The sequence below is a fragment of the Malus domestica genome, chromosome 05 (genome assembly GCF_042453785.1).
Source record: "Malus domestica chromosome 05, GDT2T_hap1".
Taxonomy (NCBI): Eukaryota; Viridiplantae; Streptophyta; class Magnoliopsida; order Rosales; family Rosaceae; genus Malus; species Malus domestica.
Window position 1 is genome coordinate 45,583,453 of NC_091665.1, and position 16,120 is coordinate 45,599,572.

The 16,120-nt window shown below is 35.2% G+C and overlaps 1 protein-coding gene across 1 annotated transcript; it reads left to right on the forward strand.

The window, feature by feature from the left end:
* The first annotated feature begins 14,266 nt into the window (after nt 1–14,266).
* Nucleotides 14,267–15,854, forward strand: LOC103434486 (uncharacterized). Its single transcript, XM_008372851.4, has 3 exons — nt 14,267–15,203; nt 15,395–15,436; nt 15,556–15,854. The coding sequence occupies exons 1-3, from the start codon at nt 14,396–14,398 to the stop codon at nt 15,681–15,683; spliced, it is 978 nt and encodes a 325-aa protein (XP_008371073.3). The 5' UTR covers nt 14,267–14,395; the 3' UTR covers nt 15,684–15,854.
* The last annotated feature ends 266 nt before the right edge of the window (nt 15,855–16,120 follow it).

Consider the following 16,120-nt stretch of genomic DNA (forward strand, 5'->3'; position numbering starts at 1 on the left):
AGAAATTCATGGGATTATTCATTTATTTTTATTACTTTAGTTTTCATCACTTGCGTCAGATGGTGCGTCAGTCTGCCATCTGTCAACGTTGGGCCACCCCGTTTTAAATGTTAGACCCGTCCCAATAAACAAAGAGTCATAACTCACAAGCGTTAGACGGTGAAGATTACTACGACGACCAAATTGTCACGTACTGTTAAACTTTTATGAACACCTTCAAACCCGTACACCGTGTTATTAATTCACAAATTACTGATTTATGTGGTTAATGATAACAAAAACATAAACAAAGTCTATCATTTTTCAGTCGATTCTCTTTATCGATGTGCACAATTAGTCGGACAAAAGTATTTCTTATAGACAAAATGTTCGATATGATCAAAAACTTATTTATCTAAACACGTTAATTAATAACATCACTCAATGCCGTAACGAACATACTAAAAGATTGCTATGTGTGGACGTGTGTAGAAAAGAAACGCAAAAGGGTGTCTAGTTGGGTGGGGTTTCTTCCACATTTCGTCAAGAAAGAGTTTGACTCGTTCCCATAAATCAAAAGAGAAAGTGAAGACACAGCTAAAGAAAGAGAAAAAGGAAATGAACTGCACCGCCCCGAACCGCGCGGCGCGTTCCACGTGAGGAAATAAGAAAAAAACGCCAAAAGTGGGCCCAACTGGGCCCGAACCAAGTCAATGGTTTTGACGGCCCGCCTCTCGATCTTTCTTGCTGTGACTGATGACCGGGTGAAACAGTGGCCTAGTCTCCCTTGACCCCACCCACCGTGACATTACTCTCCACGTTTCAGATCTGTCCGGGAACTATGTTGACTGCTTACCTGTGGGACCGAGTCACTTGCATACTTTTTTGGTTTTTCTTTCAATTATTATCGACTGTAATTACGACTCCATTAATTTATTAATTAAGTTAAATAAATTGTTAATCTCCCATTGGTTGTCTGATCATTCCATCTACTTTGTCTTCCTCCCTTCGATTCTTATCTGGATCCTGTAAATAATACCTGAAGTATGAATTATAAAACGCATAGTTTTAATCGGCAGTACCTGGCCTCTTATTCAAAATCCACACATTTAATTCCATTGAAAACTTGAGTAAACTAATGGATTGATCTCAACATACGGCAACTATTAAAATTATCAAGTGATTAAATAAAGATTGAAGATTAGTACGAAATCCATATGATTATCTCACTTAAACCAAAGCTTATTAACAATCATAAATGTCTTCTTTTGTACAAGACAAATACTTTTATTATAATAAGTTGTTAACGGTAAGATACGGTCAAAAATACGATCATTAAATAGCTATGATTCATTGACATTAATATATAATTATATATTTCTTTTCAAATCAAAGAAAAAAAAAAGATAAAACAAAATCCATCCCCTATAAGTACGGTTGATTATTATTAATTTTGTATACCTAATCCCTTTACTTTGTGATTGGTGTACCAATTTTCAAACGTTCTTGATCTGTTGTGTTAGTTCTAGTAAATGCTTCTTTTGAAAAAATGACTGCATCGATCGTGTACCCAAAAAAGAAAGGCCAACGCTCGACCAGCTTCCTTTCGTTTACTTTGACTTATGATCAATTGAGTTTACTTTTGAAAAAGAAATTTCAACATTGAACCTCCTTTAAGCTTTTAACGTGCAAAAAAGTATTAGTCTTCGGCCAAAAAAAGGATTCTCGGCACGTTTGATCATCTAAAGACTTTCCATGCACTTTCACTATTACCATGCATTAATTGATATTTCCATGTGGAAACATGACTACACTTTATTTATTAAAATTATTTATCAGCTGTAACATTTTTTTCGGTTCAGTTGCAAACGTAAATTACGATAGTCGGGTAGAATAATATATTCAATAAGTTGCACCAAATCTAGAAATAAAGTAGATAAGGAAGGGTGGATAGCAAGTATCACGAGCTCTCTGTTCTAACAAATCTCCGCGAAAAAATAGCAAAACCAAGTTTATTGTATACCAGACTTTTAATTCATCACCTAGATCAAACCAAAAGTGACTTTGTCGCTTTAATTTTTTTTACCAAACTCTAAAACTACAGTTTATAATTCTTTTTTATATAAAAATTCGACCTATTGCTCATTATTTTTCTAATATAGAATAGTTTATAATATCGTCTTGTTAAAAAAAATGTTTCCTTTTTTCTTTGAGTCGGCCTAACTCATGGGTGGGGTTAGTGGACTAATTAAGAATCCGTATGGAGTCGTGGATAATTTCTCTTTAATTACTTTGCAATTGCATGCATGGGCAGCTAGGTTTGTCTTATTAACCGGGGGGACTTAACACAGAGAAAGAAGAAAAAAAAAAGGCAAATAAATATGTTGATGTGTACAGAGAACACACAACTTCAAGCTTACGGCGCCCAAAAAGAGAAATCAAGATTGCACTTTAAAGTGTAATTGTAGTGGTTGATGCATGCATATGTAAAGATGCTGTATTACTTTTATATTCTCTACGTACTTAGTCGATCTAATTCTGAGTTTCTGAATCTGTGCGCAAAATGCAATGTCTTAATACGCAGAATTTTGTGTTAATTAGTTCTGATTTAAAAGTTGACATCTTCAATCTAATCAAAGCGTGAAAGTATATTTTTGTGAAACTAATTATATTAAACATGTGGAATGTTCCTTCAACCCACTTTCCTTCGAGAAACTAAAGTTCTGGAAAATTAAAACCAAAACTGAAAAACTAAAGTAATTTTGATGACTTGTTGATCATGATTTGGCTCGTTTTGGTTAATATGCAGTTTGGGTTCAATCTTTTTTGAACAAGCTTCTCGTTCTTGTCGTCGATTGCTAGTTATAGATATAGCTGGAATTTCATAGCCTCGTGATATGCTTATATAATTTTTCTTTTGGACTTATGTCTCCTTATCAACAAAAAAAAAAAAGTAATTTTGATGAAAGTATTTATCATCAAAGGATTGTAATAACTTTAGGATATGGTAAAGCTTTACCCAAGGCTACTATATTTAACTTGTAAGTTTGAGTATACGAATTAGTGAAAATCTTTCTTTTCGTTAAAATGAAAATTGGACAACAAGTTAGTTAATGAATTTTTTGGTGTGACATTAACACGTAAATGTGTTGCATATCAACCTACATCAATAAATGTATATTTATAAATGTTATAACTTGAAATTGTGAAGTATGAATCTATTGCTCACTCATAACTTAACTTGTGAATTCGTATCAACATAAGGTGCAGTCACAAACAAATTAAATTTATCGAGTTTACTAACTCATCTTGTTCTAGCCACAAGATCAGATATTATAGGATCTCGTATGTCTATAAAAAGAATTCATAAAATAGCTGGCAATTCCAATGTCAATTAGCTCTGTACGATTACATTAAACTAGTATAAAACTGCCAGTAATTGAAGGTGATCACCGCCGATCAATAGACGAAATCAACATAGAAGAAAAAGACATAGTTGACTAAGATTTGAGTTGACCATAGGATGCTTCCCACGTGGCTTACTTGCATGACGTAGAAACTTGTTGTAAGGTTAGGTTTGACAGCTAGGGTTTTTCAAAAAATAAGGAAAGCGGATTATTACATTATGTTTGGACGAGGGACATAAACTTAAAATTTTGGTAAAAGTTAGCATTTATAAATTGACATGTACAAATTCCCTTGTTTGGATTTATAAACATGAAAATTTAGAATTTCCGCGTAGAAAAAAAAACTTGGAATTTGGGACCTTCAATTCCCAAGTTCAAATTCCATGTAAATATGTGTCATTTTTCAATTTCTATGATTAAAAGTTTAAAAATAACAAATTCCGTATTCAATTTCATTATTCTTTTAGGTTAACCAAACAATAAAATTTACAAATTCTAGAAAATAAAATCTTGTCATTTTAATTTCCGTCATTTTGAAATTCCTTAGTAATCTTAAATTTCTTCATCCAAACATAGTGTTAGAAAATCATGTTGTAAACGGCGCTGATTAAAACAATAAAATTTGCACATATACACCTTTATAATTTCAATGATGTTTTTCACACATGGTAATGTTAGAGAGATCTTCTATTTAAATCAAATTTAATAAATTACAAGACATAGTTGTTAATGCTTAAATCATTATTTAAGTATTAATTAATATATTTATTTTCTGTTAGTGATACATTACGTAAACAAATTTAGTACGAAATTGATGTATCCTTTCACACAGTATAGAAATACTTTTTTTTTTAAAGAAAACTACTTTCCAATGGGCTTCTTGTGCAACAGTTACCTTGATATTTTTTAATTTGTTTTGACAAGTAATAATTTGAGTCTTCTTCTTCTTCTTCAACAACTTGGCCTTCATTTGGTTATAATTTTATTTGTTTATTAACGCGGTTCAAACAAATTTCTCTCAAATTTCAAACCCATTTTTGGCCGACAAATCTGTGACAATTACAGGTATAAATAATTTGAGATCAAACAAACAAATTTGTATAATATTCTGGATGAAATCAGAGGAAAACCCATCATTCATTGTCAACTTAAGCAGCACCACCGCTCGTGATTTTAGTCGTCAATTGTCAGCATCATATGTGTAAGAAATTGGAATTTCACCGAAAGAAAAATAATTTGGAATAGCTTCATGATTTGATGTTCCAAGCCTTGGATTAAATTGATGATGCAAGTGACATTGTGCAACTTAAAGGAGAGAAACACTTGTTGGTCTTTAATGTTTTTGTTTATGTTTACTTTTTATTTTATGATTTTTTTTTTGTTTTATTTGATTAAAAAATTAGCAATAAACATGATTGTGCAGGAGTAAAAAAATAGTGAAAATTATTTTCCATAAATAATTGCGTGTTTCTCTCTCTATAATATATATATATATATATATATATATATATATATATATATATATGTATGTATGTATATGCACACTACCGTCATCTTTATTTTAAACTTAAAATGAGGTTAAGGTCAAGTTGATCATGAAATTTAACTTTGAAAGAGATATAGTTGATAGAGATGTAGTTCGAACACCTCAGCTCACTTGGCCTGGGGCTTGCATGAAGTGATAAATTGCTTGGGGTTACGATTGGTGGAGGATTCAGGTCCAAATGATCTTATCAATAATACGAAAATGACTTGCATTATCATGATAAACCTAATGCGAGAGAAAATGATTTGATTTCACTAATCTGATTTGACCACTATAATATAGAAGGACGTGTTATATTATGCAATGTTTAGCGTGGCACGTATCCTATATTGTGATTTATGAGCTTGTTCAGTCAAAAGATAATGCAATTGGTGTAGCAGGCCATTAAAAGGATTAGCACTGGCGATGGTCACCATTTAATGAAAGGTTATGCATCACCACCGGGTGTATATACAATGACCTATAGATCTTATAAGTAACAACATTTTCTCGACTTTATCAAGCTAGCAGGAGTTTCATGTGGATTTTTTTTTGCTTTGTTCTGAATTTTCTCTACATTCAACACGAATATTGGGTCTAAAGTAGGAATTGATTAAGTAATTTATTAATTTGATGTATTTGAAGAAAGTTGAGATTTCATCATAAAATTAATTGGCAAAATTGAGAGTAGCTTAACTTATGTATAAGCCCATGCAAGGTCCATTCTCTCACCATGTGTGATTCATTCTCAACACGAACCCTTACGTGTGACGAATATTCAAACCTAGCATATGGACAAAATAAACATGTGATGTTGAGCATATTTTGCCATTGGGCTTCACATATGGGTCAACCTACTATAAAAACATAAGTTGAGGTTCCACCAAAAGCAAATTGGCAATATAGAGATTAACACCACTTACTCATAAGCTATGCAAGGTCATTATCCAATCAATGTGTGATTCATTCTCAACACACCCCCTCACGTGACGAATGTTCAAGCCTAACACATGAACAATACAAACAAGTGACTTGAAGTATGTGTGGCCATTTAGCTTCACATATGGGACAACCTGCTCTAATATCATGAAAAAAGTTAAGGTTCCACCATAAAACTTCATAATTAATCTCACCCAAAAGTAGTAATCACTACGTTATAAATATTAGTGGGGGTGTAAAGTAGAATTGAAGGGTCTTTGAAGCCAATGGTATTCTTGCGTACTTTTGGACCTCTCTAATGAAAAGATCAGCGGTTCGTAGACTTTGGGTAGACGATTGGGCAGATGACGGTGGACTCCTTTAATTGTAGACTTTCTGATAATAAGAGAAGGAGGTGCCAATTGCCATACGAATTTAGATATATGCCTTTCACACCAATTTTCTTGCTTTTAAAATTTCGGGACCTACTTTTTGGCCATGTCTTCATTCCCACTTCAAGACAAGACTGTCTGTTCCGATATATCTTTGATTTGCTTTCTTTGGGTTTAATTTGTTCTCAAGATTTTCAGCCAAAGTATCCGGAGATTTTTCTTGTTTGGGATAGCACGTTTTGAGATCAAGCAATCAAACCATAACTATATATCTAGAGGCTTGATTGGATGCATGGTTGCGCCGTATATTCTTTACTACTGCTACTAATACTTTTCAATGCCATTACCACTTGTCTGCCTAACATCTTGAGTTAGTCCACTCTTTTTCCATCATTTCTACTTTTTCACATGAAATTAAACTAGCCCTCTTGTTACACGTGTGGTAATTATTTTATTATTTATTTGTTTGTTTGAAAAAAGATGTAAAACAATGAATAATGTATTTTAAAAATATTAACCACCCAGTCTCACTAGGTGGGTGTTTTTTCATTTTTTTTCCTTTGAAATTCTAATAGAAAGAGGATAATTTTGAAATTATGAAAGTTTCACCTGTTTTTTATCTTTGTCTTCTCCCCTTATATAGATAGATAATGTTGACTGTCATAATAAATCGCCATATATAGGCCATGTCATCAAATACGAAGACAGTCTGATAAAGGCATCTCTCAAACTTGATGGAATAAAAGTACAAAAATATCTCACGTTTTTGTCAAAATTTACCTACGAATAATTAACGCGATCGAGCACAGAAGCATACCCAATTTTTGCTGTAGCTTATAACTAAGTGCCTAATTTCTTGCCAGTTTTGTGAGTATGAATATTATATATCAACCTAAAGATATACAGTTTGGCTATATATAAAAACGCCGGCTGCCACCAACGGATATTTCTCCTCTTTCGAAGATGTCAGTTAACGTAGGCAGCAAGGAACCTTAACATCTTAAGAAACCCAACTTCATGCATTCTATTATATTTTATTAAAATCAAATATAGAATTGAGTCAAAAATATCTACTCATTTTTTCTTTTCTTGACATTTTATAAACGTCTCTCATTTAAGAGAGGAGATATTTGAACTTGTATGCTCATTATCAAGACTTGTCGAGCTAACGTAATCAACATCTGCCAGTCAAGAATGAGAATTTACGTCGACTACTAGTCTACTGCTATTTTCGTCAGATGCATGAAGGACCACATTATGGAGTCCTCGAGTGGGTAATAGTCTTTTGACAGAAAGAAAAATGAGAATGGGCAATGACGTAATGGTCATTAGTAGACTTGGGCCTCTCCACAGTTAACTATATGTGTAAGCCTGTATAATGAATTCTCACATGATCTTATTCCAAACTCAAACATGATCTACTCAAACATATCAAATTACAGGACAAGCCCAAACCCATGGCTTTCGTTAAGAATCAAAGATGATTGTGCAGGGAAGTAAACAAAAAAGAGAGTGATTCTAAACCAAATGGTCACTCTAGTCTAGTGGTGCCACACTACTCTAGTGTCTACTATAATACTGCCATACAACAAGTTAAAACTTGGTCACTCTGATCAGAATTTGTCTTCCCAAACATGCATGCTGACTAGAAGGGTTGGGGTTTAGGGTTTGGTATAGGGCAAAGAACAGAGAAAAAAAAAACTTAGGTTTCTTGATAGTAGATACCATATAGAAATAATGAAATGGATCATAATCATTCATAGACCTTCAATTTCAATAATTGAAAGAAAAAATAATAACACACACACACACAAGTCTTCCGCTTCAAAAAAGAAAAACCCTCCCCAAAGAAAAGCAAGAGAAAAAACCCTCCCCAAAGAAAAGCAAGAGAAAAACCCTCCCCAAAGAAAAGCAATCCTTCTTAATCTTTTTTTTTTCCTCTTTGATTTTAGTTTGTAGTCTCTCTCTCTCTCTCTCTCTCTCTCTCTCTCTCTCTCTCTCTCTCTCTCTCTCTCTCTCTATGTTGAGGAGAGCTTTCAGTTCGTGATTGTGGTCACTTTTTCACTTTGTCGAGGAGAGATTTTGGGGTTGTGTTCCTAGTCATGGTTTGTTCATTCTCAGATTTCGAGTGGTGATTGTTGTTCAAATATGAGGTAATGGTGTTTGTGATTTGTGTGTAAGAATGTGAGCATAAGTATGACTATGTGAACTTAGTTACAGGATTAAAGACTGAATAGGAAGTCTTATCGGGATTGGATTTGTGAATCCATATTGGTGCTGAATTACTATTTCATAGGTATTGTTTTTCTATATGGATTTTAATAGGGAAATCCTTATGGAAGAAGGCTAGGATTATGTAGTATATATATATAGTGGCCTCTGCTCTCGCAGTGTGTGCTCAACTCCGGACTAAGACCTATTGTTAGTTAAGAGCCTTTGAACACTGAAGAGTGGAGAAGGCGCATTGTGTCTTGTTGCAGAGATTAAGCATGGCAGCCGGTTTAAGTTCTTCCGCAGGTATGTCTTTTCTCTGTGCACTGCTTTATGGTTTATGGTTTTGTGTTTTAATCACGGTAACTTGCTTTGCATGATCTTGATGTTGTGTTTATGCTAACATGTGGTATCAGAGCCCAAGGTTCATAAATTATAAGTTATGTGATTGAAACCAGTAGATTCCAAAAAAACATAAATAATATTTGAGAGAAATAAGTCTTCATTGCTTGGTGGGAGAATCGAACACAGGTTCTTGTATTAATCCTTGCAAATAACGACAAAACTTGATTATAATAATAATATAACCGTTGGAATTTAAGAGGATGTTGTTGTTGGATTCTCTGCAAATCCATACGAAGGGTTTTCTTTCGAATTGGGGTTTTCGATTAAGAATAATATCCAACAAAATGTGTTTCTGGGTTATAATTTTATCAATCTTGCAACATATATGATTGATTTGAATGGTTATTCCGCTGCGCTGCTTCAAATTTGGATCTGTGCAAGGTACGATTGATAAATTGCAAGTTTTATTTTGGCTACTTCTGCAGTTAGTCTGCAGATTGAATCGAAGGTTTATATATAAGATTATGATAACAAAATCTATATGGATTTCTTTGAAATTGAAACTATTATGCAGAAACTTAGACCTTGGGTGTTCGATCATGTTTTATCTGCAATTGTTTTAAAATCTGTAGATTACTAATGCACCTTTATGTTGTATGTTAAACCATGAATAATGGTTATAATGCATGAGACATCTCATGATTATCTATTGTTGCATATCTTCTTATTAATGAGTCAGTTTTTCTATGTATGCTTATCAATGATGTGTTGCTAAGACTATATGTATGAATCATTGATGCAAATTGTGATGTGCAAACTGTAAAGGAAATCAGGAACCTAACTGGTTCATGTTTGTGATTTCTTCCGCAGTGTCTGCAATAACAATGAAGACCCTAAATTTGGCCAACATTCCAATTCTCACTGGTGGTAGTAACTACAAGAAGTGGAGAAGGGAAATTGGATTTCTATTAACTCTTAATGAGTTTGATATAGCAATTGACAATCCCAAGCCTGTAATCACTGATCAAAGTACAAGGGTGGAAAAGGCAGATCATGAGAGATGGTCAAGAGCCAACAAGGTGGCGGTTTCTATCTTAGAGAGTGGTATGACTGATACCATTCGAGGTGGGATCAAGAAACATGAGTTAGCTGTGGATTATTTGAAGGCAATTGAGAAGAAATTCAAGGAGTCTCAGAAGGCTGAAATTAGTCAATACATGGCCTTACTGACAACCTATAAGATTGATAGTATTGGTTCAATTCAAGATCACATACTGAAGATGATCGATGCTGCTGAGAAGTTGAACTCAATGGATGTCAATATTGGAGAAAAACAGTTGGTTTTCATGATTATCCAGGCTCTTCCAATCAAATACTCTTAGCTAAAGGTGTCTTATAATACACAAGACAAGAGTTGGGATATAGATGAGCTCATCGCACAATGTGTTCAAGAGGAGACTCGGCAACAGTAAGAAAGAGGCAAAGATGTTGAGACTGTGAATTTTGTGCAAGGAGGAAAAGGGAAGAAATTCAACAATGCTGGAAATAATTCAAGTAAGAATTTCAAGTGCTCCAAACCTTCTGATAAGACTGGTACTTCTGCTAAAATATTTGATATTTCTAAAGGGTCTAACAATCTTAAACCAAAAATTAAAAATGTTGCCAAGCTTAAGTGTTTTTTCTGCAAAACTCGAGGTTATCTAAGAAAGGATTGTGAACTTGTTTGGGCCCAAATTTACACCATCGACATGTGCAATCAAGGCCGTTAAGTGAGCATAGCTCTCAACCGTTGGATGGAAAAGTGAAGATAGTTTTGTTGTTGTTAAAAGAAAATATTATGGTTTTTATCATAATAATTATCTTTTAATTATCTTGACAGATGCGAATTATATCTCTAAGCAAGTGGTACAGTTCAAATTAAATTGGGATATGCGTGACATTAGATAGGGAAGCATGCAGATGATAGTCATACAACTGCAAATGGACTAATGCATGCACGGATAGAGAAGCCTAGGTAGGCTTGGCTTTTGGTAGTGATGTGATAAGCCTAGGATTTGATGGTGGAGAGAGAAGCCTAGGTAAGCTAGGTCTTTGGTCATGATGGGATAAGCCTAAATAGTTTTTATATTTTGTTTGAAAAGTCAGCCAACTTATGCCACAGATCAGATTTCATTCTGCGAGGAAGAGTTGCAGTCAGACTCTGCAACATTATATGACCATGCAAGTCAAGTACTTCAGTCTTATAAATACAGATGTGGTAACGAAAAGAGCCCTCCAACTCAACACACAATTGCCATGCGCAAACTCTCTCAACAACTTTGAGATTTTTATTTTCTCTTTTCGCTGACACATCTTCCGTTGGCATCAACAACACTGTGAAAGCAACCGGTGATATCTTTAGTCGGCATAGATAGCTCTGTCGCCGTAGAATCAGCTGATCTCGCAGCATCTTCCGTTGGCATCAACAACACTGCGGCGATGGTGGTTGGTTACCTATCCAAGTCTTGGTTGAGAAGGATTTCTGAATCCTTATTGATCGAGGTCATCTCATTAGCCTTCTTGGCAAAGTGAGGTGTTACAGCTTACTGAGCTCAGCGCATTGCACGCCGAGTTATTTTATGATTGGATACTCTCAAGTGGGATTTAGAGTTCGGCATTCAGACGGCCGAACCACGTTATCATTAAGACTTATATCCGCTTTGAGTATTTGTGCCCTTACACTTTGGTGTCGATTCGGCGTGAGTTTACTCTGACGAATACCATCACTGTGACCGAATCCAACGACAACGATTCGTGAACTTCGTAAGAATAGTAGCCTTGTCTTCAGGTTCGAGAACCCAAGAGGCTGAGACGTGTTCCTTCCTCGGTAGCAATCGCAAGACGCAGAAGTCAGCTGCGCACCCAACGCAACATCAACAAATTTTACTCATCGGCCGAGCTCGGCCGTCGAGTTGGCACGCCCCGCACACAACTGAATGACGTAGTTAGTTTACTAATTACTCGGTATGCGCGCCACGTAGGCTTGGTAGTTTTTAGGGTCAACAGAACTGTTTAAGGATTATCTGAAAGCTAATGGCAAAGAGGTAGTTAATGTCTGTGAAGAGTCTTTTGATCAGTGGGAGTAGTTTGTTATTCTGTTTTACAAAGAGCAATTACTGCATTAAGGACAATTGCAAAATAAAGTTTGAGAAGTGCTGCTACTGTGAAGTTTGAAGAGCTAGTGCGGCAGTAATGTTCTTCTCTAAAGTTAAGTTTATGTTTAGCTAGTTTAATTATCAATTAGTATAATTGTTAGCTAGGTTTATTGCATTCAGAGATTCAATTTTTGTAATTGATTGGTCTGATATATATATATATATATATATATATATATATGTTTCTGCTGCTGAGTATTGGTACTCATTTAATAAATGGTATGTTTTGCTATAGTGTAATTTAGTGTATGTTTCAATAACAATCTTTTCCCAAGGCTTGTTACTTTAAAATTTTAAAGTTTTGTAGTTTTGGATGGTGGTCTTATTGTAGAGGAAGTTTTGTTTGATGCTTTGGAAATAGTTTGGCTGTTTTAAGCTTATGATTAGTAAATCGTTTTAAGTCAATGTTATGTTGCTTTCCTATAAGATCAATTTATGTTTTGGTTTTCTTGAAAAGTGGGAACATATTATGCGATTGACTGTTTAATATCAGTTTATGTTATGTGTCATATTTGCAGTCTGGATATGTGTGAACTTAGAATCAATACTGCATTTTGGTTGTGGTTTATGATTCTCTGTTTCCATGTTTTGGAGTGTAATAGAATGATGGTCATAACAATGGATTCTCAGGTGAGGCTCTGTGATCACTTCTTAATTGGAGAAATTCATGTCTGAAACTGATCTCATGTTAAAGTGGGAGAAAATGTAAGAAATGAACATGAGATTGAGTGTTTTTTACGGTGAGTGGTTAAGTTCAATTAGAATAAGAAAGCCTTATGAGAAGCTGTGAACAAATCCTTGTTTGTGAATGATTCTGTTAAAAATGTTTGAACTGATACGGCTTGGAAAACATAAGTTGTTTTCTATAAGGATTGCAATAGGAAATCCTTGACAAGTTATAAGAAGGATATACGTGTTTTGGATTCAGTTGATGCTTTGAGAAATCTTTGTGATTTGACTCAGGTAATTGTTTTGAATTCATAGGAATTGCGGACATACAGTTTATTGTCTGTGATGAACTTGATTATTTTGAATTAAGTTAAGAAATAGTGGGAGTGGATATTTAGGTCCATTAAGTATCAGCATGATCATAATGTTATATGTGCAGATTGGACATAAGTGGTTTGAAAGCGCCGGTTGCATAATGGTTGTGACTATGAGTTTTCAGATTCTTTGTTTTGAGATGCATAGGTAGATTGTTTATGATGTTGCTCATAAGGCTTAGTGATCACCCTATTTGTAGTCTTAATCGAACTGGTTTCTTGGTTCATACTTGCTCAAGTGGGAGAATGTAAGAATGTGAGCATAAGTATGAATATGTGAACTTAGTTACAGGATTAAAGTCTGAATAGGAAGTCTTATCGGGATTGGATTTGTGAATCCATATTGGTGCTGAATTACTATTTCATATGAATTGTTTTTCTATATGGATTTTAACAGGGAAATCCTTATGGAAGAAGGCTAGGATTATGTAGTACATATATAGTGGCCTCTGCTCTCGCAATGTGTGCTCAACTCCGGACTAAGACCTATTGTTAGTTAAGAGCCTTTGAACACTGAAGAGTGGAGAAGGCGCACTGTGTCTTGTTGCAGAGATTAAGCATGGCAGCCGGTTCAAGTTCTTCCACAGGTATGTCTTTTCTCTGTGCACTGCTTTATGGTTTATGGTTTTGTGTTTTAGTCACGGTAACTTGCTTTGCATGATCTTGGTGTTGTGTTTATGCTAACATTGTGTGCTCGTCAAAGGACTATGAGAAGGAAACTTGACGTTTGTTGGAGGGGACTCATAGTAGAGCTTTTTGCCAACAATTGCAAAATCATCAGAGATTGGTGTAGTCTTTTCCTCGTGAAGCCTCTACAATAGTTCTCGAGCCTGCAATTAATGTTTTAGTTCTCGCAACTAGGGTTTAGGGTTTAGGCTCAGGGTCCTCCAAGATTGAATAATTATAATGTATTTTTTGTGTGTTTGTAATTGTAAGATTGTGATATTCTTTTGACATGTATAATCTCTTGAATATTCTAAAAGAGATAAACATGATGAGTTTTTTTTTTTTATTAAAAAAAAAAATCTTTCGGTAACAAAAAGCCTTCAGCTTCAAGGATTACGATTCGTGGTAATTAAGATAATAAAAGCTAAATTGCAATGAAATACAATACCGGGATTTATTCTATCATGATTACTTGGTCAAAATGTTCATCTCACTAAATATTCCCATAAAGCAAAAGCACCAAACAAACAGACCAGTCACAAAGCATACATAAGAGCAAATAAAGTAAAAAAGAAAAAGACATTAAAGTGAACACCACCAACTACTACTCAGATCACACTTCACTTTACTCATCTAGCTACTTTGCTTAAACTGCCAAATTTTTGTTGGGATGTACACCATCACTCAAGCTTAACCTAGCTAGCTAGCATCTCTCATGTCTCCTCTAACAACTCCTATGCCGTTTGTCCTGCTCATTTTCCTTACCCTTCCGTTTGTCAGCCTCACGGCACCTCAAGCCAGCCTCTGCAGAACTTCTTGCGGCAACATTCCCATCAACTACCCTTTCGGCATCGATGAGGGCTGTGGGAGTCCTTACTACAAAAACATCCTCGTATGCTCCGAATCCTCTAAACTCGAACTCCGAACACCTTCCGGAAGATACCCCGTTAAATCCATAAGCTACTCCGACCCTCACATTCTTCTCATCGATCCTTTCATGTGGAATTGCCTAGACGGTGACACATTCCGAGCCACAAGACCTTTTAGCCTCGACACGAGCACGCATTTATCTCTCTCTCCTCAAAACGACTACCTATTCTTTAATTGTAGTGAACAAAATGTGATCATTGAGCCAAAGCCTGTGTTTTGTGAGAGGTTTCCGGAGCGATGTGACTCTTCGTGTGACAGTTCTAGTTATCTTTGCAGGCACTTGCCTGAGTGCGCCTCAGCGTTGAGGACAAGTTCTTGCTGCTCTTACTATCCCAAAGCCACTGAGTCTCTGAGGTTGATGTTGAAGTATTGTGCTACTTATACTAGTGTGTATTGGAGAAGCAGTGGTGAAAATCAGCCGGATGATCAAGTTCCTGAATACGGAATTCGTGTCAATTTCGATATTCCGGTGACCACCCGTTGCCTTCAGTGTCAGGACACATCTAAAGGAGGCGGGACATGTGGATTTGACACGAAAACACTCAACTTCTGGTGCTTATGTGATAGAGGAAATGTCACTACGTATTGTAAAGGTACGTTTTTGAGCCATTTAATTAGCCTTGTTGTTAGAGTGTATAGGGTGATGGGTAGGAGTGGACTAGGTTCAGGTTCGAAACTCTCCGATGTAACTTAAAAAAGTTTTTTAGTCATTACATTGTATCAAACATTAATTTCCCTTCTAATAATTTTTATGATTGTTGATTATTTAATTACAATGATGCAGATCACAGCATTTCTCAGAATAGGAGGAATGGAGTACTTGCAGGTGATTCGCTTCTGAGATTTAGGCTTTTAGCGCGAACAAAATTTCATAAATTCAAGTATATATAGCTTGGATGTTGTGTGCTTAACTATAAGTTGGATTTTATTTTTTTAATGTTGCAGGGACGATTAGTGGAGTGACAGTTGCAGGAGCCTTTGGAGTTGGAGCAGGAATTTGGTACTTGAAGAAAATGAGGGCTAAATCACCAGTAACATGTGGGGTTCAGAGCAATGAGAATAGGCTTTTCTAAAGACACTAAACCAAAGTAAAAGCATCCGCCTTCTTTCTTTACCTTTTCTACTTTTTTTTAATCGCTTTTTGCACATCGACATGCTTTTCTACGTCTCTTGATTCTTTTCCTGTTTATATACAACATTGAGACAGCCAATGAAGCGTGAGAGTAACTTTTCTGCTTGAACAATCTAGTGATGTTATATTATTTGTATCTATTTGTTACTACTGAAATATCAACAGTGCCGTGCACTGATATTATAACACCCAAATTTTTTATACGAAAACCTGCAAGCAAAAGCGACAATAGCTACTTAGTGCTTTTCATCAATATTGTCAAATTTTCTTGTGACAATGTCAGTAGCTAGCCATCTCACTAAAACAAAATTCTTGGATCGGAGATATATCATGCATCCTAATAATAAAAAGTTCAGTAATTCCTCACTCTATGTTGTG